Source organism: Danio aesculapii, chromosome 23 (assembly GCF_903798145.1).
Source record: "Danio aesculapii chromosome 23, fDanAes4.1, whole genome shotgun sequence".
Taxonomy (NCBI): Eukaryota; Metazoa; Chordata; class Actinopteri; order Cypriniformes; family Danionidae; genus Danio; species Danio aesculapii.
Window position 1 is genome coordinate 49,108,624 of NC_079457.1, and position 22,435 is coordinate 49,131,058.

The following is a 22,435-nucleotide window of genomic DNA, read 5'->3' on the forward strand; positions in this document are numbered from 1 at the left end:
GTGTGAATGAGTGTGTATGGGTGTTTCCCAGTACTGGGTTGTGGCTGGAAGGTCATCCTCAGCGTGAAACACATGCTGGAATAGTTGGCGGTTCATTCCGCTGTGGTGACCCCTGATGAATAAAGGGACTAAGCTGAAGGAAAATGAATGAATGAATCTTAAAGGTTGAGTTGAGTATTGCCGCAGAGGAGATATAATCATCCCTCATCTGAAACTTGACAGCAAAGTTTGTCTCCTGTATGCTGAAAATGTCTGACAAGTCATGGAAGAAATATCTAGTGTTACAGGGATTGTATAAAGTAAAAGTCATTGTATAACAGTGGTTTGTTCTGGAGACAATCCAACACTAATATTGCTGAAGGGGGCTAATAATATTAACCTTAAAATGGCTTTAAAACTATTAAAAACTTTCTCCAGAGGAAAATAAATAAGAGGAAATATTGTGAAAAATTCCTTGCTGTGTTAAACATCATTTGGCAAATATTGGAAAGAGAATATATTTCACAGAAGGGAGATTAATGTTTCCCTCTGATTTATTGGTCGATGCATCATAACAGAATTATTTATAGTTTCACACATTTAGAGTTTGCTGATGATTTACTGCTGGTATATCAATCGTCTTTGTAGTAAAATCCTTAGAAGTATTGCTTAACAACTTATGTATTCAATATATATATATACTGTGCTCAGCATATATGAGTATACCCCTCACAAATGTCTTTTTTAAATGAGTCATTTCTATAGGATGCCTTACAATATTATATTTGTATATACACATGATTTGCATATACATTCGATTATTCAGTACTGAAGGCAAATCTCGAGCTACAAAATAACTTACAATAACTGTTCAAAAATTAGTAGTCAGAATTTATATGTCAGGGGAAAATATTAAATAGAAGTTTAAAAAAGAGCAAAAATCAAAAGAAACAAAAAATATATAACATTTTGTTGAAATTTTGTACTTTGTAATTGTTTTTGCAATATTTTGCATGACTTTAAATGTATTATCTTTCTATTTCTAAAGATGTTTGGTGACTAAAATATTAATTGAATAATTTATTTTATTAAATTTATATATTTAATTTAAGTTAATTTATAAATATATTGTTCAAATGCATCAAAATATGACCTATATTCACTGAGGAATGGATAAAAATGTTCATTTTCAAAATGTACTACTCATTTATGCTGAGCACTGTATATAATCCCCTGAATTTGGTAACTAGAGCACAACACAGTTAAAATAATAATTAGAATAATAATTCATTCATTCAGTTTCCTCCAGCTTTGTCCCTTTATTTATGAGGGATTGCCACAGCGGAATGAACCGCCAACTTATCCAGCATATGTTTTATGCAGCGGATGCCCTTCCAGCTGCCCAGCAATTCCCCTAGTGCATGTGTTTGGACTGTGGGGGAAACCGGAGCACACGGAGGAAACCCACGTCAACAATGTTTAACTGGGTCCAACTGACTCGAACCAGAGACCTTCTTGCTGTGAGGCCACAGTGCTAACCACTGAGCCACCATGTCTCCAATAATAACAATAATTATTATTATTATAGAATAAAAAAAATCAATCCCAATGCAAAATGATCACCCCAACCTTAAGCCAACAGTCTTTAAAACCTCAGATTAAAGTGATGATGGGAATGACTCTCCAACAGCTTCAACAATCACATCTGAGTTTTACAGTAAACAACAGCAATAATTAGCTGTGATCATCTACTTGCAGATTGGGTGTGTATTACTGGTGTTTTTACAGTGTGTGTGCTGTTCGGAGTGTTTGTGTTGAATTCGGTGCAGTGCTGACTGCAGTTGTAAACTAGTGAGGGACCCTAGACTCTCACATTACAGACTAGTGTTCTCCAGAGAGTGCGGAGGAAGACGCTGATATTTCCACAGTTTCGCAATGAAAGTTCTCCATAGTTCACAGCATTTCCTGACATATTTCATCAGTGCGGCGTCTGCTTGTGACATTTCTCTTTCCATATTCCCATTCTTTGGGGTTGTGTGTCAGAATGGAGGCTTTGTTTCACTCCTCGGCTGGTTTTTCCACTGAGTTTATTAACTTCATTCTGTTTCCCAGCAGTTCATGTGTCATTTCTCAGAACTGTTCATTTCTAGACGTGTTTTCAGAGCTGGAGCAAGAAATACAACTGACTCAGTGAGATAAATAAAATATTATATCAATTAAAAGTGTAGATCAAAACGAAAGAGCAGCCTAGAGTTCATACACCACACTTCAGTCACTGCTGTTCATCTGCAGCTGCTGGTCATTTCCTTCATTATCTCTGTGTGTGTGTGTGTGTGTGTGTGTGTGTGTGTGTGTGTGTGTGCGTGTGTGTGTGTGTGTGTGTGTGTGTGTGTGTAAGAGAGAGAGAGAGAGGGGGGGGGGGGGGGGGGGTACAGTGAGAGAAACAGATTCACTTAACTCAGCATCCTGAATGGGGCTCTTATGAATGAATCATTTTAGGAAATGCCTTTGCTTCCAGGAAATGCCTTTGGAACTCTTGAGAACGCTATTGAAGTAGCTCTGACATCATTAATTAGTCATGCATGCATAATATTTTTATGAGTTAATAAGCCATCTCGTCATTAGAGAGACAACACTTCCCCACCATTGATGAGTTGTTACGGCAATCTGTGTTTTAAATGTATTACGGTAAGGAAAGTGTTTTACGTTAAGCGAAGGGTAATACAGTAAGGAAAGTGTTTTACGTTAAGCGAAGGGTAATACGGTAAGGAAAGTGTTTTACGGTAAACGAAGGGTAATACAGTAAGGAAAGTGTTTTACGGTAAGCGAAGGGTAATACGGTAAGGAAAGTGTTTTACAGTAAGCGAAGGGTAATATGGTAAGGAAAGTGTTTTACGTTAAGCGAAGGGTAATACAGTAAGGAAAGTGTTTTACGGTAAGCGAAGGGTAATACAGTAAGGAAAGTGTTTTACGGTAAGCGAAGGGTAATACAGTAAGGAAAGTGTTTTACGGTAAGCGAAGGGTAATACGGTAAGGAAAGTGTTTTACAGTAAGCGAAGGGTAATATGGTAAGGAAAGTGTTTTACGTTAAGCGAAGGGTAATACAGTAAGGAAAGTGTTTTACAGTAAGCAAAGGGTTATACGGTAAGGAAAGTTTTTTACAGTAAGCAAAGGGTAATACGGTAAGGAAAGTGTTTTACGGTAAGCGAAGGGTAATATGGTAAGGAAAGTGTTTTACAGTAAGCAAAGGGTAAGATGGTAAGGAAAGTGTTTTACGGTAAGCGAAGGGTAATACGGTAAGGAAAGGAAAGTGTTTTACAGTAAGCAAAGGGTAATACGGTAAGGAAAGTGTTTTACGGTAAGCGAAGGGTGATACGGTAAGGAAAGTGTTTTACAGTAAGCAAAGGGTAAGATGGTAAGGAAAGTGTTTTACGTTAAGCGAAGGGTAATACGGTAAGGAAAGTGTTTTACAGTAAGCAAAGGGTAATACGGTAAGGAAAGTGTTTTACGGTAAGCGAAGGGTAATACGTAAGGAAAGTGTTTTACAGTAAGCAAAGGGTAATACGGTAAGGAAAGTGTTTTACGGTAAGCGAAGGGTAATATGGTAAGGAAAGTGTTTTACAGTAAGCGAAGGGTAATACGGTAAGGAAAGTGTTTTACAGTAAGCGAAAGGGTAATATGGTAAGGAAAGTGTTTTACAGTAAGCAAAGGGTATTACGGTAAGGAAAGTGTTTTACAGTAAGCGAAGGGTAATAGGGTAAGGAAAGAAAAGTGTTTTACGGTAAGTGAAGGGTATTATGGTAAGGAAAGTGTTTTACGTTAAGCGAAGGGTAATACGGTAAGGAAAGTGTTTTACAGTAAGCGAAGGGTAATATGGTAAGGAAAGTGTTTTACGGTAAGCGAAGGGTATTACGGTAAGGAAAGTGTTTTACAGTAAGCGAAGGGTAATAGGGTAAGGAAAGGAAAGTGTTTTGCAGTAAGTGAAGGGTAATATGGTAAGGAAAGTGTTTTACGGTAAGCGAAGGGTATTATGGTAAGGAAAGTGTTTTACAGTAAGCGAAGGGTAATATGGTAAGGAAAGTGTTTTACAGTAAGCAAAGGGAAATACTGTAAGGAAAGTGTTTTACAGTAAGCGAAGGGTATTATGGTAAGGAAAGTGTTTTACAGTAAGCGAAGGGTAATATGGTAAGGAAAGTGTTTTACGGTAAGCAAAGGGTTTTATGGTAAGGAAAGTGTTTTACGGTAAGCGAAGGGTAATACGGTAAGGAAAGGAAAGTGTTTTACAGTAAGCGAAGGGTAATATGGTAAGGAAAGTGTTTTACAGTAAGCGAAGGGTATTATGGGTAAAGAAAATGTTTTACGGTAAGTGAAAAGTAATACGGTAAGGAAAGTGTTTTACGGTAAGTGAAGGGTAATATGGTAAGGAAAGTGTATTACGGTAAGCAAAGTGTAAAATGGTAAGGAAACGTATTATGGTAAGCGGAGGGTGAGTGAAGGGTAATGCGGTAAGTTAAGTGTATTACGGTAAGGAAAGTAAATTACAGTAAGCCAAGGGTAAGTGAAGAGTAATATGGTAAGGTAAGTGTATTATGATTAGAATAGTGTAGGGGGGTAAGCGAAGGGTAAGTGAAGGGTAATACGGTAAGGTAAGTATATTACGGTAAGGAAAGTATTACAGTAATCAAAGGGTAAGTGAATGGTAATACACTAAGGTAAGTGTATTACGGTAAGGAAAGTGTATTCCGGCTAGAAAAGGGTCATACGGTAAGGTATGTGTCTTACAGTAAGGAAACTGTATTTCAGTAAGGCAAGGGGTAATATGTTAAGGTATGTGTATTACGGTAAAAAGAGATTGTATTACGGTAGGGGAAGTGTATTACGGTAACCAAAGGGTAATAGGGTAAATGAAGTGTATTATGGTAAAGAAAGTGTATCATGTTTAGGAAAGTTTTTCGCTAAGGAAAGTGTGTTATGATAAGAAACGTGTTTTACGGTTAGAAAAATTTATTACGGTAAGGAAAGTGTATTACGGTAAAGGAAATGTATTCCGGTAGGAAAGTGTATTACGGTTAGAAAAGTGTATTACTGTAAGGAAAGTGTAATGCTGTAAGGGAAGTGTTTTACAGTAAGGGAAGCCTAGTGTTTGTCCTGAATGAGTTACAGGACTCGTGGGTCTCCTGGGAGAAAGTGTAGATCACAAGTATAAAACGAAGAGGTATACCATACCGTCAAAATGAATTGATTGTTACATGCGTTGTGATGCAGAGGTGAACTATTCATCATCGGTTCAGTAATAGGTCATCACTGGTTATTATGTGCTCATGTCATTGATCTCAGATGTGCTATGTTGCGGTAGCTTACTATGGTGAAGGAGGCCAGCATGGGTAATTAAAACACTCAAACTACTTAAAAAGCTGACGACTGTGGGCGCCAATAGCCCAGTGGTTAGTGTGGTGATGTAAAGAGCAGAGGTGTTCAGAGTTTGATTACTGGCCTTCCCCCTTTTCTCTCTCTGTTCCCTCTCTCCACTGCCCTATCCTATAATAAAGGTGAACAAACCCTAAAAACAATAATAATTTCTCTGTGTGGAGTTTGCATGTTCTCCTCGTGTTGGCATGGGTTTCCTCCGGGTGCTCCGGTTTCCCCTACAGTCCGAACACATACAATATAGGGGAATTGATGAACTAAACTGGCCGTAGTGTATGAGTGTGTGTGTGTGTGTGAATGAGTGTGTGTGGATGTTTCCCAGAACTATGTTGCAGCTGTGTAAAACATATGCAGGATAAGTTGGCAGTTCATTCCACTGTGGCGACCCCTGATGAATAAAGGAACTAAGCATAGCTCTCTCAAAACATCCGTACAAGCATTAAAGATGATAGTGTACTACACAGAACAGCATATGATATACTCACGTTGTTGTTGTTGTTGTTGTTTTATAGTTAATTATTGATTGGATTTAAAAGGATAGCTGTGTTATTACTTATTTATAGTTATGCTGTTTATCAGTTTTGTGCCTGTCAGATGAGCTTACATTGATACCTTTTACAGAGATCACAGGGCTAATAATCTGTCCATGCAGAGTGAAATCTCGAAGATGCACTATATTTATGACGACACGCATCTGGATTCAAGTGAACACGCTGATGGAATTTGAAAATTTCTTTTAATCTATAATTAAATTTTAAGCTTGAAATCCTTAATTATTGAGTGTATTACATTATTTGAGACTACTTGAGGTTAAGTAGTTGTTTTTTTTAAAGGGGTTTTCACCTTTATTGATAGGACCGTGGAGATTTAGAGACAGGAAAGTATGGGGGAGCAGAGATAGGGGAAGGGTCTCAAGCTGGGGCTCGAACTCAGGTCACCGTGAACACCTCAGTGCCATGTGTCGACACACTAACCACAAGGCTATTGGCGCCGACAGGGTTAAGTTGTTATCTGACAGACTGCACTGCTGTCTACTGAAGCACAGTGTGCCCTGTCATTTCCAGCTCAGAGTCGTACACTGCCTGACCGTAAGCGTTTGCCTTTAATAGAGGCGTGTTTCTCTTAAGGTCGCTTGAATGGGAAACGCTCTCTGCTTGTGTTCAGGGGTTGAAGATTATTGAGTTTTTCAGGCAGGGCTCTTTTGGGAATATGGGCTTCATTAATTCTGCACTCTGTGATGGTGAAAACATCCTGCTTTGGCTTCCAGATTGTGCTGGAGTCCTTAGTGAGAGTAAATAAATAAATAAAAGTATTTCCCTGAGCTTAGTTATATGGAAATTTTGGGTCTGGCCTCTGAGAGATCCTACTCATAATCTCTGCCCTGTCAGCTGCGGATGCTCAGAGCAGTGTTTCCCAACCCTGTTCCTGGAGGCACACCAACAGTAGATATTATGGATGTCTCCCTTATCTGGCCCATTTACTTCAGGTTTTGGAGTCTCCTCTGATGTCCTGATCAGTTGATTGAGGTGTGTTTGATAAGGGAGAGGTGGAAAATGTGTACTTTTGGTGTGCCTTTAGGAACAGGGTTGGGAAACACTGGTTTAGAGCATACAGTTCTTCTTTGGGGCTCTCGAAATCATGAGTGATGTTTCACCTCTTGGTGCACCTTCAGTCCAGTCTTCTGCATGGTTGGTTTATTTGTCCGCACACTCTCAGGGTTTTGGGAAACACTTATAAATGATTCCTTCAGGACACATCGAGGCTGAGGCCTGCAAGCCAGCCGAATGTCCTTAAATTTCTGCTGGAACTCTCTAAGAGGAGTGCGGCTGATAAACTCAATGTCTAAGATGTGCTGTGCACACTAGAGCTGTGTTCCAATCCAGTTTTTATGCCCTTTACTCACTCGCTAATCCCTAACCCTAACCCAATCTACAGAAAATTATGAATTCTTCCCAAATAGTTATCTTAAGAAATTGGATTTTTATTGCAACATATATCACAAAAATACTAGATACTGCAATGTCAGATTTTTCTAATATTGTTCAGCTCTAGCAGCAACATATGAAAGTTGAGTTTGAGTTTCCGGTGTGCCGCATGGGTATGAATGGAGGTCTGTGGGGTGAAAAGTGCAGCGTGACCACGGCTTTAGACTGGGTTTCTGCAGCACAGAGAGCAGCATCCACATGAATGAATTGTTCACGTGCGCTCTTCACTGTTCATCTGCCACTGCTTTGTGCTGGTTTAGTTGAGTTTAGTTCATGTGTTTACAGGGGCAATGCACATTAATCTACATTCCTGTAAATTGTGCCAGAATCAGCCAAGAGTGGCTATTTTTCATCTGTAGACTCCTGACAGGAGCAAAAATACGAGCACTGATTGTTGATGAACACTGACATGGGATTGTGATTGTTTATCAAACATTAAAATCACATACCTAAAAAAGTAATGCATTCATTCATTCATTTTCCATCGGGTTAGTTCCTGATTTATCAGGGGTCGCCACAGTGGAATGAACCACCAACTAAGTATCACATGAAATACATTAAATAAAGAGCAGGGTGTGGCCGAAAGAGAGAGGAAGAGGAGGAGAAATCAGTGACTCAGCACAATCAAGCCCACTGTCTGGAAACTGCAGCTGGATGGACACAGCGATTAATGCCTGCTGCCCATTTCATCCATTAATGGGCCTTAATAACACAGCTGCCACTCCTCAATATTTCAACAGCGCACACAAACACACACACACACACAAAGTGAGAGAGAGAACAGAACAAATGTGTCCTGTTTCTCTTCGCAAAAGGACTATCATACATTTTTTCTAGAAGACTCCTGAAGTGTTATTGTGTGTAGTTTATATACACTCACCGGCCACTTTATTAGGTACACCTTACTAGTTCCGGGTTGGACCCTCTTTTGCCTTCAGAACTGCCGTAATCCTTGGTGTCGTAGATTCAACAAGCTACTGGAAATATTCCTCAGAGATTTTGCTTCATATTGACATGATAGCATCACACAGTTGCTGCAGGTTTGACGGCTGCGCATCCATGATGCCAATCTCCCGTTCCACCACATCCTAAAGGTGCTCTATTGGATTGAGATCTGCTGACTGTGGAGGCCATTTGAGTACAGTGAACTCATTGTCATGTTCAAGAAACCAGTCTGAGATGATTCACGCTTTATGACATGGAAAATCTCCCCAACACCATTACACCACCACCAGCAGCCTGAACCGCTGATACAAGGCAGGATGGATCCATGCTTTCATGTTGTTGAGGCCAAATTGTGAGCCGAGCATCTGAATGTGTCAGCAGAAATGGAGACTCATCAGACCAGGCAACGTTTCTCCAATCTTCTATTGTCCAGTTTTGGTGAGCCTGTGTGAATTGTAGCCTCAGTTTCCTGTTCTTAGCTGACAGGAGCGGCACCCGGTGTGGTCTTCTGCTGCTGTAGCCCATCCGCCTCAAGGTTGGACGTGTTGTGTGTTTAGAGATGCTCTTCTGCAGACCTCGGTTGTAACGAGTGCTTATTTGAGTTACTGTTGCCTTTCTATCAGCTGGAACCAGTCTGGCCATTCTCCTCTGACCTCTGGCATCAACAAGGCATTTGAGCCCACAGAACTGCCGCTCACTGGATATTTCCTCTTTGTCAGACCATTCTCTGTAAACCCTAGAGATGGTTGTGCGTGAAAATCCCAGTAGATCATCAGTTTCTGAAATACTCAGACCAACCCGTCTGGCAGCAACAACCATGCCACGTTCAGAGTCACTTAAATCCCCTTTCTTCCCCATTCTGATGCTCGCTTTTTTCTCTTTTGAAACAGGGAAAGAGTCCCTTTTTGGTACGCTTGTGATTGCATTTTTGTAAATTACTTTTGATTCACTCAAACCCTTTAAAGTGACATCTCACTGTGATCCACATTCAGCACATTACTGTATTTGGGTGTTGAGCGTTTTCTCTCATTTCAGATTCATTCTGATATAAATATGGCATGTAGTTACTGATCATACGATATTAATGTACATAAATAGAGATTCCACAATACTCAAACCATCATCTGATTTAAATGTGTTTCCTTTAAAGTTTCTGGATCTCAGTATAGATTAGCATGTTTGATCATACAGGATCATGTGTGTGTGTTTGTGTGTGTGTGTGTGTGTGTGTGTGTGTGTGTGTGTTGTGATAGAGAGATATTCAGGAAACGGACCTCAGAGTCCTTTAATGTAAAGAGACACTCTGAGATGGTTTCTAATGTAATAATCCTGCTCAGCCTGATCTCTTTATCTGTGTTCGCTAACGGTCAAATCAATCTTATTGACCTTTTCTTTCTTATCTGTGTTATCTGTAATCAAGTTTCTCTCATGCACTCTTATCAGTCTTCAGTGTTTTTTTTTAATGATGCCATTTACATAAGTCAAATATTTGTGTGTATGTGCATGCTTTTATAGGATCTGTGCTTTAGTTTTGAGCCCTTCGTCAATCTCCTCATCTGTTTACAGATGTGCTCACTGAATACAAACCTAACAGGTCGCTCTGATCATTTGGATCAAGTAAATTAGTTCAGTCAGAGCAGGGTGAATCAGCTACTAACAGCGCCCCTGCTGCTGGAATCAGCTTCCAGAAATGATCAGATGTGCTCCAACATTAGGCACATTCACATCAGGACTGAACACACATCAGTTTAGCTGTGCCTTTACTGAATGAGCACTGTGCTGTGACACACACATCACACTATAGTGTCTTTCTGTTCTCTTTGTGTTTCTTTATAACCTGTTTTAACACATTTTAATCTGTTTTAATCATTTTTATTCTTATTTTTAATTTTTATACATATAAAAAAAGTTGGGATAGTACTGAAAACGCTAATTAAAAAAACGACTTGTTTTCATTGCAGACAATACAACAAACATTATCATATGTGTTCCTCGTGATTTTTATTGGGGGGTTTTTTGTTTGTTTTATTTAGCTTTTTCCCAAATTAAACAAGTATTGCAATTTTGGTTCCTGCAGCACATTTCAAATGCAGTTGGACCGAGAGCAGTTTAGGGCTGGTAATCAGGTAAACTGCTGAAATATTGATGTGATGTGACACAGGTGATGTCAACAGGTGATTGTGATTATGATTGGGTACAAAAGCAGCATCAGTAAAGGTCTAGTCCTTTAGGAGCAAAGATGGGCTGAGGATCGCCAGTTTGACCACAAATACATGAGAAAATGATTGAAATAGTTTAAACACAATGTTCCTCAGAGAAAAAGAGGAAGACATGTTTCACTATCAACAGTACATAATATAATTAAAGGATTGAAGAATCTGGAGGAATTTCAGTGCATAAATGGGTGCAAGCCTAAACTAAACAACTGTGATCTCCGATACCCCTTAGGGGGCGCTGCATCAAGAATCCTCATTCATCTATAAGCCAGATCACCACATGAGCTCAGGACTACCTTTATCAAGTACCACAATACAGAGTTACATCCACAAATGCCAGTGAAAACTGTACTGTGCCAAAAGGAAGCCCTATGTTAACAATGTCCAGAAGCGCAGTCGACTTCTCTGGGCTCAGAGGCATCTGGGATGGACCATCACACAGTGAAAACTATGCTCAGATGAATCAGTGTTTCAGGTATATTTTGGGGGAAAAGGACATCATATGCTCTGGACCAAAGAAGAAAAGGATCATCCAGACTGTTACCAGCAAGTCCAAAAGCCAGGGTCTGTCATGGTACGGGGTTGTGTCAGTGCCCTTGGTAAAGGTAACCTGCACTTCTGTGATGCTCCATTAATGCTGAACACAGAGAGATTCTGGAGCTCAATGTGCTGCCTTCTTCTCCAGGGACGCCCCTGCATATTTCAATAAGACAATGCTTGACTGGCCTGCCTGCAGTCCCGACCTGTCTCCAATACAGAATACGTGGCAAATTGTAAAGCGCAAAATGCGACAACGAAGACCCCGTACCCCTGAAACACTTCATCACTCTGTGTCTTCTGCCCCTAAACATCTTTTAAGTGTTGTGAAAAGGAATGACAACATTACAAAGCAGCTCCAGCTGTTTTTCAATGTGTTGCAAGAACCAAAATTGAAATTTAAAAATAAAAAATACAATCATGAGGAACACATCAAATTATGTTTTTTGTATTATCTGCAATCAAATACAAGTCAAGGTAAATTTTTTCTTGTTTATGTAAAGCACTTTGAATTACCATTGTGTATGAAATGCGCTATATAAATAAGCTTGCCTTGTCTTCTCCTATGTGGTGCAGGATTGACCCAGACGCGAGCCTGTCCCCCAGACGTCCTTCAGTCTGTGTGTGTGTCTGGAGTCGGGGCTGTTTTCATGTTTGCTCCAGAATGCCTCCAGTGCAGAGTCAGCCTGCAGGCAGAAGAGGACAGAAGCGCACTCATCTTCATCTGCTGCTCCTCTTCCTCACCGCGGCACAAACCCATGCGTACATTCAGATCCCGCACGACTGTGAGTAAAACACAACGCAGACTCAGATCAAAATGTTTCCAACTAAACACGTGGTTTCTGTTGCTGAACGCCATCTGAATCCCATCTTTCCAAGTCATTACCACTTACAAATTAAGACTTACAGTCTTATTTGTTTTATTTGGGCTAGAATAAAAGCAGTTTTTAATAGTTTTAAGCTCAATATTATTAGCCCCCTTCAGCAATATTAGTTTTGGATTGTCTCCAGAATAAACCACTGTTATACAATGACTTGCCTAATTACCCTAACTTTACCCTAATTACCCTAGTGAAGCCTTTAAATGTGACTTTAAGCTGAATACTAGTGTCTTGAAGAATATCTAGTCTAATATTATGTGCTGTCATCATGGCAAAAAACTGGTGTTTAGAGTTAAGATAAGACATGGTAACACTACAATAACAGTGCATGAATAATGATGTATTAATATGTACACTAAACATTACTTTATTTTGACTTAATGAAGAGTTGAGGCGCGCACTAATCATGAACTAACTTTAAATACAACATGAGCCACAAAGAGTTCTGATGACCAGCTAAAACCAGCTTGACCAGCCTAGCCAGGCTGGGAGCCCAGCCAAAACCAGCTATGTCCAGCTTAAGCCAGGCTGGTCAGGCTGGTTTTAGCTGGATTTAGCTGAAAATTTTCCAGCCTGACCAGCTAAGACCAGGCTGGAAATGGCTGGAAACCAGGCTGGAAATGGACAAAACCCCTCTAAAACCAGGCTGGTTGACCAGCTAAAACCAGCCAACCAGCCTAGGCTGGTTTAAGCTGGATTTTCCAGCAGGGTAAACTAAGCATAAACTAATGTGGTAATTAATACATTAATTAACAAACAAGCATGAACTTACAAGTAATTAAGGTCGCCGCTATTCACACATGAACTCACGTGATTCGTATTGTAGATAAAGTTAGTTCATGATTAGCGCATGCATTAACTCATCATTATAATATGTTTAGTTTACACATTAACACATCATTATTCATGTACTATCTTTGTAAAGTATTACACAAGACCTTTTAATAACACAAAAAGAAACACCAGTTTCTGATATCAAGCATCATAACGGACTGTCTTGTGTAGCTGAATATAACTGGAAGCGAATGACAGCACAGGTTTTGACTCGTTCGACTTGCAGTGGATCAATAATGTGGATTGGATGCTGTATCAGATCTCTGTCTAACCCTGCTTTCCTTCTGTCTCTTTAATCTTCTTTCTTCTGCTGCTCTGCCAGACACATATAACAAGCGTAAGTACATCAGTGTCTCCGTTAATATCTTGACCACCAGCGCTGCACATCTGTCCTTTCTAGAGGACGTTTGTAAATCAGATAATCTCCTACCTACTGCATACTACAGAATTAACTCTTTCATTCTCTGAAGTGGACATTTAATGATACCAAATTTATAGGGGTGGGGTTAAAGTAATAGATATTGAACAAAAGTTGTATGAACGCCTATGAATAACAGTGGACAACAATATAAGACAAAATAAGGTTTGTGTGATATTTACAGTAGCTTTCAGCAGCTTGGAACATGCTTTCTGTCTGTTCCCGCAGTAAAACAGGCTCCAGAGTTCAGGACTCAGCCCATGTCTCACACCGCTTTCTCCCTGGATGATGTTAATCTGGCCTGTGAAGCCAGCGGAGACCCGCCGCCCAGGTCAGTCTGCAGCAGAGCAGCTTCTTATCATTATTATTAAGATCATTACACTGCCAACAACACAGAGGTCCAGCAGATCTTAGGTATCAAAACGACACCAATGACTGAACTTCACCTGGAATCAATACTGGCAATTCATTGTCTGTTTTCTCTTTTCATAATCTCTCTGGCATGTACGACAGCAGTGATGTCAGACCCTAAATAACTGGCTAAACTTGTGTGATATGAAAGAAGACCCCTCTGCATGCTCTAGTATATTCTCTCACTGTATCTGGACAGACGTAGATCCACGTAGACCTAGAAGTACGTACAGACGTAGGCGTAGAAGTAGGTTTAGAGCAGGGGTGCCCAAACTCTGTCCTGGAGGGCCAGTGTCCTGCGTAGTTTAGTTCCAACCCCAATCAGACACACCTGAACCAGCTAATCAAGCTCTTTCTAGATATACTTGAAATTTCCAAAAGGGTGTATTGAAGGAAGTTGGAGCTAAACTATGCATGACACCGGCCCTCCAGGACTGAGTTTGGGCACCCCTGATTTAGAGCCTGTGTGCAGGACAGCAGACAGTCCAACTGTTTAGGAAAATCAAGGGGAAAAGGAGAAACAGCTATACGTCAACTGTTTGAACTGAACAGGGCGATTTGCGTACAATCTTGTGTTTTCCTGTCATGTGGACTATATGGAAACCTCTGTTATTTGTCTTTATAGCTTTTTCAGGACAACACATCTAGCAGATTCAGCATGGTGTAAGCTATGTAGACATTTGAGCCACACATACATATTTACATTAATGACATTAGTTCAGACAAAACCTAGCTTTGCAACTAACTCCCCATTGAGAATTAGTAGTGTTAGTAGATCGTCAAGTCATGGTGAGTAGAACAAATTGACATGCTGAGTTACTTGTCATTTAAGATGTCACCAAACTTTTTCTCTCATCTTTATATATCTTTTTTTTCTCACTGACAGTTTCCGCTGGGTCAAAGATGGAAAGCAGTTTGGGGAGGTGCTGTTGGAGTCGGGAACTCTGACGCCGCATCCAACAACGGACCTGAACTTCTATCAGGGCACATATCGCTGCTATGCTGCAAATGAGCTAGGAACCGCCGTCTCTAACCTGGTGCATCTGACCACCGAGCGTGAGTTTTACCTTAAACACTGCGTCTCAGTTACTGTGTTTGGAAAAACCATTGTGTATTTTGACATTGCTTTGAGCTTTACCTCTTTAATTCGTCTTTACCATTTTAATTCTGAACAGATAGCCTGCATAAAAATATTAATTCTTTTGTTTTCCACCCCCTTTTTACTATGGGTTTACCAGCTCTACAGTTGCTCTGCTTGGATCTTTCTAAAAATGTTTCATCATTGTTCATACTGTTTAGACCTAACTAAAAGAACTAGAAGAAGTAAAAGAAGAACGTTTAGAACTAATAACTGCACATCTGCTTGTGGGTCATTGTGATACTATTGCAGCATTTGTGAAGTGGGTTCTGGGAAGTTTCATTTACCTTCCAGAAGAAGACTTCATCAGCTTCATTCCAGGCCCAGAGCTCATCCAGCCACCAATCACACACTTGTGCAGAGTGAAAGCCTGATCCTGTCTAGACAAATGAGCCAATATGAAGGACTGAGCCTGTCATCACCCTGGAGCTGAAACCAACAAGAGGTCTGACCCGAGTCTTCTACATGAGTCAACACTGTAGGTGTTTTCATAGAGTCTTAGGGGTTGGTTTGGTACCACACCCACACTCCAGCCACCAAAAGGGAGTTGCTGCATCTCTTCTGGTTTCCCTAGACCTAAATGTCCTGCATCTATTCTGGTTCCTCCAGACCTAAATCTCCTGCATCTCATCTGGTTCCTCCAGACCTGAATCTCCTGCATCTCATCTGGTTCCTCCAGACCTGAATCTCCTGCATCTCATCTGGTTCCTCCAGACCTGAATCTCCTGCATCTCCTCTGGTTCCTCCAGACCTGGATCTCCTGCATCTCCTCTGGTTCCTCCAGACCTGAATCTCCTGCATCTCCTCTGGTTCCTCAGGACCTGAATCTCCTTCATCTCATCTGGTTCCTCCAGACCTGAATCTCCTGCATCTCCTCTGTTTCCTCTAGACCTGAATCTCCTGCATCTCCTCTGGTTCCAAGAGCCCTAAATTTCTTGCATCTCCTCTGGTTCCTCTATACCTGAAACTTCTGCATCTTCTCCGGATCCTTCAGACCTGCATCCCCTCTGGTTCCTTTATATCTGAAACCTTTTCATCTCATCTGGATCATCCAGACCTGAATCTCCTCAAGCTCATCTAATTTCTCTAGCCCTGAATACCCTGCATCTCCTCTGATTCCACAATACCAGAATCTCCTGCATCTCCTCTGGTTTATCCAGTTCTGAACCTTCTGCATGTCTTCTGGCCCTCTAGCCATGAATCTACTGCACCTCTTCTGGTTCCTCTAGCCCTGAATCTCCTGCATCTCCTCTGGTTCCTATATACCCGAATCTTCTGAATCTTTCCTGCTTTGTCCAGCCCTGAATCTCCTGCCTCTCCTCAGGTTCCTCTAGACATGAATCTCCTGCCTCTCCTCAGGTTCCTCTAGACATGAATCTCCTGCATCTCCTCAGGTTCCTCTAGACATGAATCTCCTGCATCTCCTCAGGTTCCTCAAGACCTGACTCTTTTGTCACTCAAATGGACCCAAACCTCTTTCCTGACCTTCATCATCCTTGTGTTTCTGGTGTTCTCCCTTGTTTCAACTTCCTAAAAGAAAGTAAAACATATACAGTATATCAGTGACTGCATTCTCTTGTGGATGTGTGTGTGTGCTGTCTGAACTCACCTGTGTCCACCATTACCATTTGCTCTGATGCTTTTAATGAATATTGGCCTGCTGCACTAATCTAAAGTAGTACATGAGCGAATAGTGAAATGTCTGGATGTATTTCATTGAAATAAAGGGCGGTACATCTGTTTTGTTTAGATGTTCTGCTCAATTTAAACTGTGGAAATGGCAAAAGCGTTGACAAAGTTTGTCAGGATGTGAGCACTAGATCATCTCTGTCAGACCCAGTGCAGTATAAAACACTGTGAACCATCAATAGCAGTCATGCACACTCTTTCTTGGGAGTTAGCAGCTCAAGACAACAAAGGGAAAGATAAGTCATCAGAGTATTTAAACAGATTTTTCTGGTCAGTATAAAAGACAGTTGTGCTTATTCCTTTTCACAGCCGTCCCAAGCTTGGCCAAAGTGAAGAAGCAGAAACGAAGACCGTATGAGGTGGGGGAAAGTGCAGTCCTCCGCTGTAACCCTCCCAAGAGTTCTGTCACCCCGAAAATACACTGGATGGACATGCGTAAATCCTCTATTCAATCTAAATCAAAATGGTCCTACACAACATTAGAATTTTTATAACTGAATGCTTCTCTCTCTCTCTCTCTCTCTCTCTCTCTCTCTCTCTCTCTCTCTCTCTCTCTCTCTCTCTCTCTCTCTCTCTCTCTCTCTCTCTCTCTCTCTCAGAGTTTCACCACATTCCTCTGAATGAGCGGGTGACCATAAGTCTGGATGGAAATCTGTACTTTGCCAATCTTATAGCCAACGACAGCAGAGACGACTACACCTGTAATGCGCACTACATCAACGCCAGCATCATCCTGCCTAAAGAGCCCATGTCCATCTACGTCACACCCTGTGTGTAGCTTTCTCATCTGTATTCATGTAATTAGACTCAGAAATGTGAAGTAAAATGGATCCAAGAAAATGTTAACACTGTTTGTGTGCTGCCTCACATCTTTTATTACACAAGAATGACTGGATATTTAATATAATGATATTTTGTCCAAAAAGGTTTTGGCCAGCATGTGTTTTAAAAACTTTCTTCATTATAATTCAGCAGAAAAGCTATGTGGAGGACTCAGAATGGTTTCATTAACACTCTTCAAGAGTAATCATCTCTGCTATCAGAATTAGTGTCGTGAGCACCTCCTATCAGAATCTGACATTTTGAAAAGCATTTCCAGTAATGTACACTCACTAAAATGACTCTTGTGTACATTTGTTTATGTTTTTATGCAGACATAAAGCTTTGATTTAGTAATGGGGATTCATTTGTGTTCCTCCAATATGTTTTTTACAGCCAATTCTGTGGTGAAGAATCGGCGGGCGAAGCTGCACCACCCAGGCGGAGCCCGCAGCTCATACCTGGTGCTGAGGGGCCAAACACTGACCCTGGAGTGTATCCCAGAAGGCCTGTGAGTGTGTCTTAAGTGCTGAATTTATTTTTTGTGTACTATACCTCCTGTTGCAAATGTGATATATATGTAATTATGATATGTTGAAAGAAAACGTTTCATGTGCATGATCGCTATTTAAAATAAAGAACTGGAGCCAAAGACATGATATGTGAACGGCTTCTAAAGCGGTCAATGGGGTTGGCAGGGCAAATCCATTGAAACAAAGCTAAAAAAAATTGTCAAAATAATCGGACTCACATTGTTGTGGGAGTGTGTGTTAGAGATGAGGGGTGAGGGGAGATTTAAGAGGGCAGAGTTAAGAACCAACCCACAGACACAGATTAAAAGTAGCCCAAACTTCCAGGAAAACCACAGACTGGTACAAATTACTTTAGCTCCACCTGCTGGCCGGCGGGATGATCGCTGCTTCACACATTTATCAGGAGTTCAAGATGTATTGCGCTTAAATATATCATTTACTACCATGCACTTACTGTGTACATGTTTTTACATGGTACTTACATGAAAATTATCGGCGTGTATTACATCTGTAATTCATTTCAGTTCTATTTACTATCATAACAGAGTGATACACCTTAACCTAGCTTCAGATCTGTCTCCCGTATCGCACGTCAGGAACACCAGAAGAGTTGTGCAATACATGAACACTATAGGTACATTGTACTGACATAAGAAAATAAATACAAAGTACTTAAGGCAACTTCATATAAAGTGGGACCAGATAATACATACTGTATGAACCAAGCAGAAGAGTCACAGATACCTTTTGTTGAGACATTTTTCCCAATTTGATCAATTTACACACATAGCCCTACTAAGAATACTAGCTTAAACCAGCCTAGGCTGGTTGGTTGGTTTTAGCTGGTTGACCAGCCTGGTTTTAGAGGGGTTTTGGCCATTTCCAGGCTGGTTTCCAGCCATTTCCAGCCTGGTCTTAGCTGGTCAGGCTGGGAGATGACCAGCGAAAACCAGCTTGACCAGCCTAGACAGGCTGGGAGCCCAGCCAAAACCAGCTATGTCCAGCTTAAACCAGGCACGCTAAGACCACGCTGGAAATGGCTGGAGACCAGCCTGGAAATGGCCAAAACCCCTCTAAAACCAGGCTGGTCGACCAGCTAAAACCAGCCAACCAGCCTAGGCTGGTTTAAGCTGGATTTTTTAGCAGGGAGAGCTTGTCAGATAGACTGAATGAAGGGTCAGATGTGACAGGAGAGAACAAACCTTTCTGTTTTAAGCTAATATCTTTAAGCTTACGTCCAGTGCGATGACCTAAAATGCTTACGCCAGGCTTTGTGAAGACAAAATCAAAATTCACCTCAAGAGGCTTTACCTGTTTATTAATGGTGTTCATGAACTGAAGTATGCCATTGAAAAGGCTCAAATCTGTTTGTTTTTGTGTGTGTGTGTGTGTGTGATTCAGACCGACTCCAGAGGTACACTGGGAAAGGTTAGACTCCGCTCTGTCTCCAAACCGCACCAAGAAGCTGTACAACAACCGCTGGCTGCAGATAGACAATGTGCTGGAGTCTGATGATGGAGAGTACATCTGCACTGCCAGAAACAGCGAGAACTCTGTCAAACACCACTACACTGTCACAGTAGAGGGTGAGACACACACAAACACACACTTACTGAGTTCACTATCTAATGATAAATGATGCATGACTGCCTAAAGCAAACCCTGTTATCTTTACCATGAGAGCGGCATGGCTATTAGCACTTTAACAGGCTTTCACTTTCATTAGTTGCACAAAAACATGCTACGACTGATACACCATGCTATTTAGATTGTTTTGAAGCACAAAGATACTACATACTGCACTCTGATATCCTTATTGCGATCTCCGTGTAGTTTCTGATGAATATCTCAGGTTAGGGTTAGGGTACTATAAAATTCCAGAGACAAAAATGATGAAATGCACTGAATTTGCACACGTCATCATAATCCCCTGCTGCGTGCCTTGTTAAGTGTACTGTAGTCAATGCATATTATTAAAAGAAAGACTAGCAGTATTATAGAAGGGAAAACAACAGAACAGAATGAAGTATTGCTTGTTTTATATGTTCAGTATCACTAATTCCCTGATTATTGTATTTCACATTTGGAAGCATTATATATATATATATACACGAGCAATATCACATGAGTGGCAGTGCGATATGGCCGTATCGATGTATGTAGTGCTGATATACAGCCATATCACACTGCTACTCGTGTGATATTGTGTTTATAAAACAGTTCGATGGTATAATCATGTATTTAAAAAAGAAAATCAAACACAGAAAGTCTCAAAAGCGAGGAACTTTCTTCCTCCATTCATTGACATCTGCAGCTGACGTCAGAACAGCAGAAACCGCTGCTCATTCACCAACATCACAGCTAGTATTTGAATGATTCTCTAGCGTAATGATTATAGAAAAAAGTGATTTTGCTGCGATTTTAAGATTATAAGGCTGAACAGCATGAAATGCCATCAGTCTACAGAGATTTCCCGTTATTTCTCTATTGTAATCGGGATAATTAACCCCGAAAAAGCCAAAGCAAAAGCAAACACTAGCAGATTACTGTGCACTGTAAAAAAAAATATCGTAAAAAAAAGGTCAAATGACTGGCAGCTACGGCTGCCAAACAAAAACCATAATATTACGGTAAAATTTCTTTATTGAAATATAGTGCAAAAAATAATAAATCTACAGATGTTTTCATTAAAATGTTTACAAAAAAACACTGTTATTTTACAGACTTTTCCTAGATTATTACGATCAAATCCGTTCAAAAAAGTTACACACTAAGAGTTTTACAGAGAAACACTGTTATTTCACAAACTTTTCCTAGATTTTTATGATCGAACACCATCAATAAAGTGACTGCACTAAAATTTCAAGAGAAAAAATGTTATTTAAAAGAATTTTATCTCTCAACCATAACAATTAAACACCTTTAATAAAATGCCAAGACATGCTCATGGTCGTAATTTAACAGTTTTATTTTGGATCAAAAACATCTGGAAAAACAACAAACGAGATACAACTGATTAAAATTCTCACAACTTTAAGATTACAGTTGTTGCATTTTATTGAATAGTTTTTATGTAAAACATGTAGATGTTTAAGTTATATGGAATAATTCAGTTACAAATCTTAAATGAAATGGAACTTTAATGTGAAGGGGATGCTGACAAAGGAGTGCAGATCCAAATGCAGGTTTATTACACAGAGATGGTCAGGCAAGCAACAGTCAACACAGGGGCAAACAGATGTATGCAGGGAATCCAGAGTCATGGTCAAATAACAGCCAAATGGTCAGTCCAAGCGGCAAACCACATAAACAATTAACAAACAAAGCACGGCAAAAGAAGAGAAACGCATCATAATGTTCACAGTAACAGCATTACAAGACTTAACAATTGGTGCGTGCGTCTGTGCTGCTTTTAAAGTCCATGTAATCAGTTTATAACGATCCTCCGACTGTGTGTGTGCAATTAGCGGAATCCGGAACAGGTGCATGTGAGCGGAATTTATCTATTTTATTTATTGAACGGATTTGATCGTAATAATCTAGGAAAAGTCTGTAAAATAACAGTGTTTTTCTGTAAACATTTTAATGAAAACATCTGTAGATTTATTATTTTTTGCACTTTATTTCAACAAAGAAATTTTACCGTAATTTTATGGTTTTTGTTTGGCAGCCGTAGCTGCCAGTCATTTGACCTTTTTTTTTAAGATTTTTAAAATTTTTTTACAGAGCAAGTAATTACAATTTATTACTTTAATTTTATGTAATTTTAAATGTGCTTCAAAAAAACTGGAAAAAACACTAAATAATACGGCAATTGTATTGTATAAAACATGAAAATTCCTGTAATTTGTCATTAATTTTCTAGTACATAAAATAACAGTCAAGCTGTTAATTTACAAATATTGTTTGTAATTTTTACGGACTTTTGAATATAATTTAAAATAACAGAAAAAATACTGTATAAATAATACTGTAATTTCCCTGTATAAAAAACAAAAACGTCAGTAATTTGTTTTTAATGATAAAGTACCTAAAATGACAGTCAAACTGTAAATTTAGAAAGATTGTTTGTCGTTTTACTAAGTTTTGAATTTAATTTGAAATGACAAAAAAATACTGTAAAAAATGTAGAGATATTTTCTGTAAAATTAGTTTTTTTTTTACAGTGTGGTATAATTACAGCACTACATCATACAAAAGAGAGAGGTCGACTTAGTGTCACTTACCTGTTCTGTAATGGTTTGATCAGCTGTAGTTTGAAATTTACGCTGAGTTTTTTCTCCCTCTAAGGCAGAGGTTCCAAAAGTGGGGGTCGGGACCCCCCGGGGGGTCACGGGACAATGAGGGGGTCGCTTGGTGGTTTCCAAAAATCTAATTCATTTTAATTAAATATTGAACATATTTTATCCATAACCTGAAGAAAAAGGACTGAGGAAAAAAATAGTAGTTAATAGTAGCATTGTTAACACGTTAATAATAAACATTACAAAAACAACATGCAAATAAAAACTATCAGCCTTTTGATTTATGTGCAACCCCTGGGGTGATAACGTCATATTAAAGACACAGCAATAGCGCCAGATGCAGCACATTGATTTTATGGCACCTTTACTGCACTCACGT

The 22,435-nt window shown here is 39.9% G+C and overlaps 1 protein-coding gene across 1 annotated transcript in view; it reads left to right on the forward strand.

Annotated features, from left to right (window-relative positions):
* The window catches only part of l1camb (L1 cell adhesion molecule, paralog b), a 46,732-nt gene that overhangs the window by 3,728 nt on the left and 20,569 nt on the right, over positions 1 to 22,435 (forward strand). The window contains exons 2-8 of the mRNA XM_056449451.1: positions 11,666 to 11,874; positions 13,451 to 13,553; positions 14,520 to 14,689; positions 16,770 to 16,895; positions 17,060 to 17,230; positions 17,676 to 17,790; positions 19,214 to 19,398. Of these exons, the coding sequence (XP_056305426.1) occupies positions 11,754 to 11,874; positions 13,451 to 13,553; positions 14,520 to 14,689; positions 16,770 to 16,895; positions 17,060 to 17,230; positions 17,676 to 17,790; positions 19,214 to 19,398 (991 nt within the window). The 5' untranslated portion in view covers positions 11,666 to 11,753. The remainder of the gene's footprint in view (positions 1 to 11,665; positions 11,875 to 13,450; positions 13,554 to 14,519; positions 14,690 to 16,769; positions 16,896 to 17,059; positions 17,231 to 17,675; positions 17,791 to 19,213; positions 19,399 to 22,435) is intronic.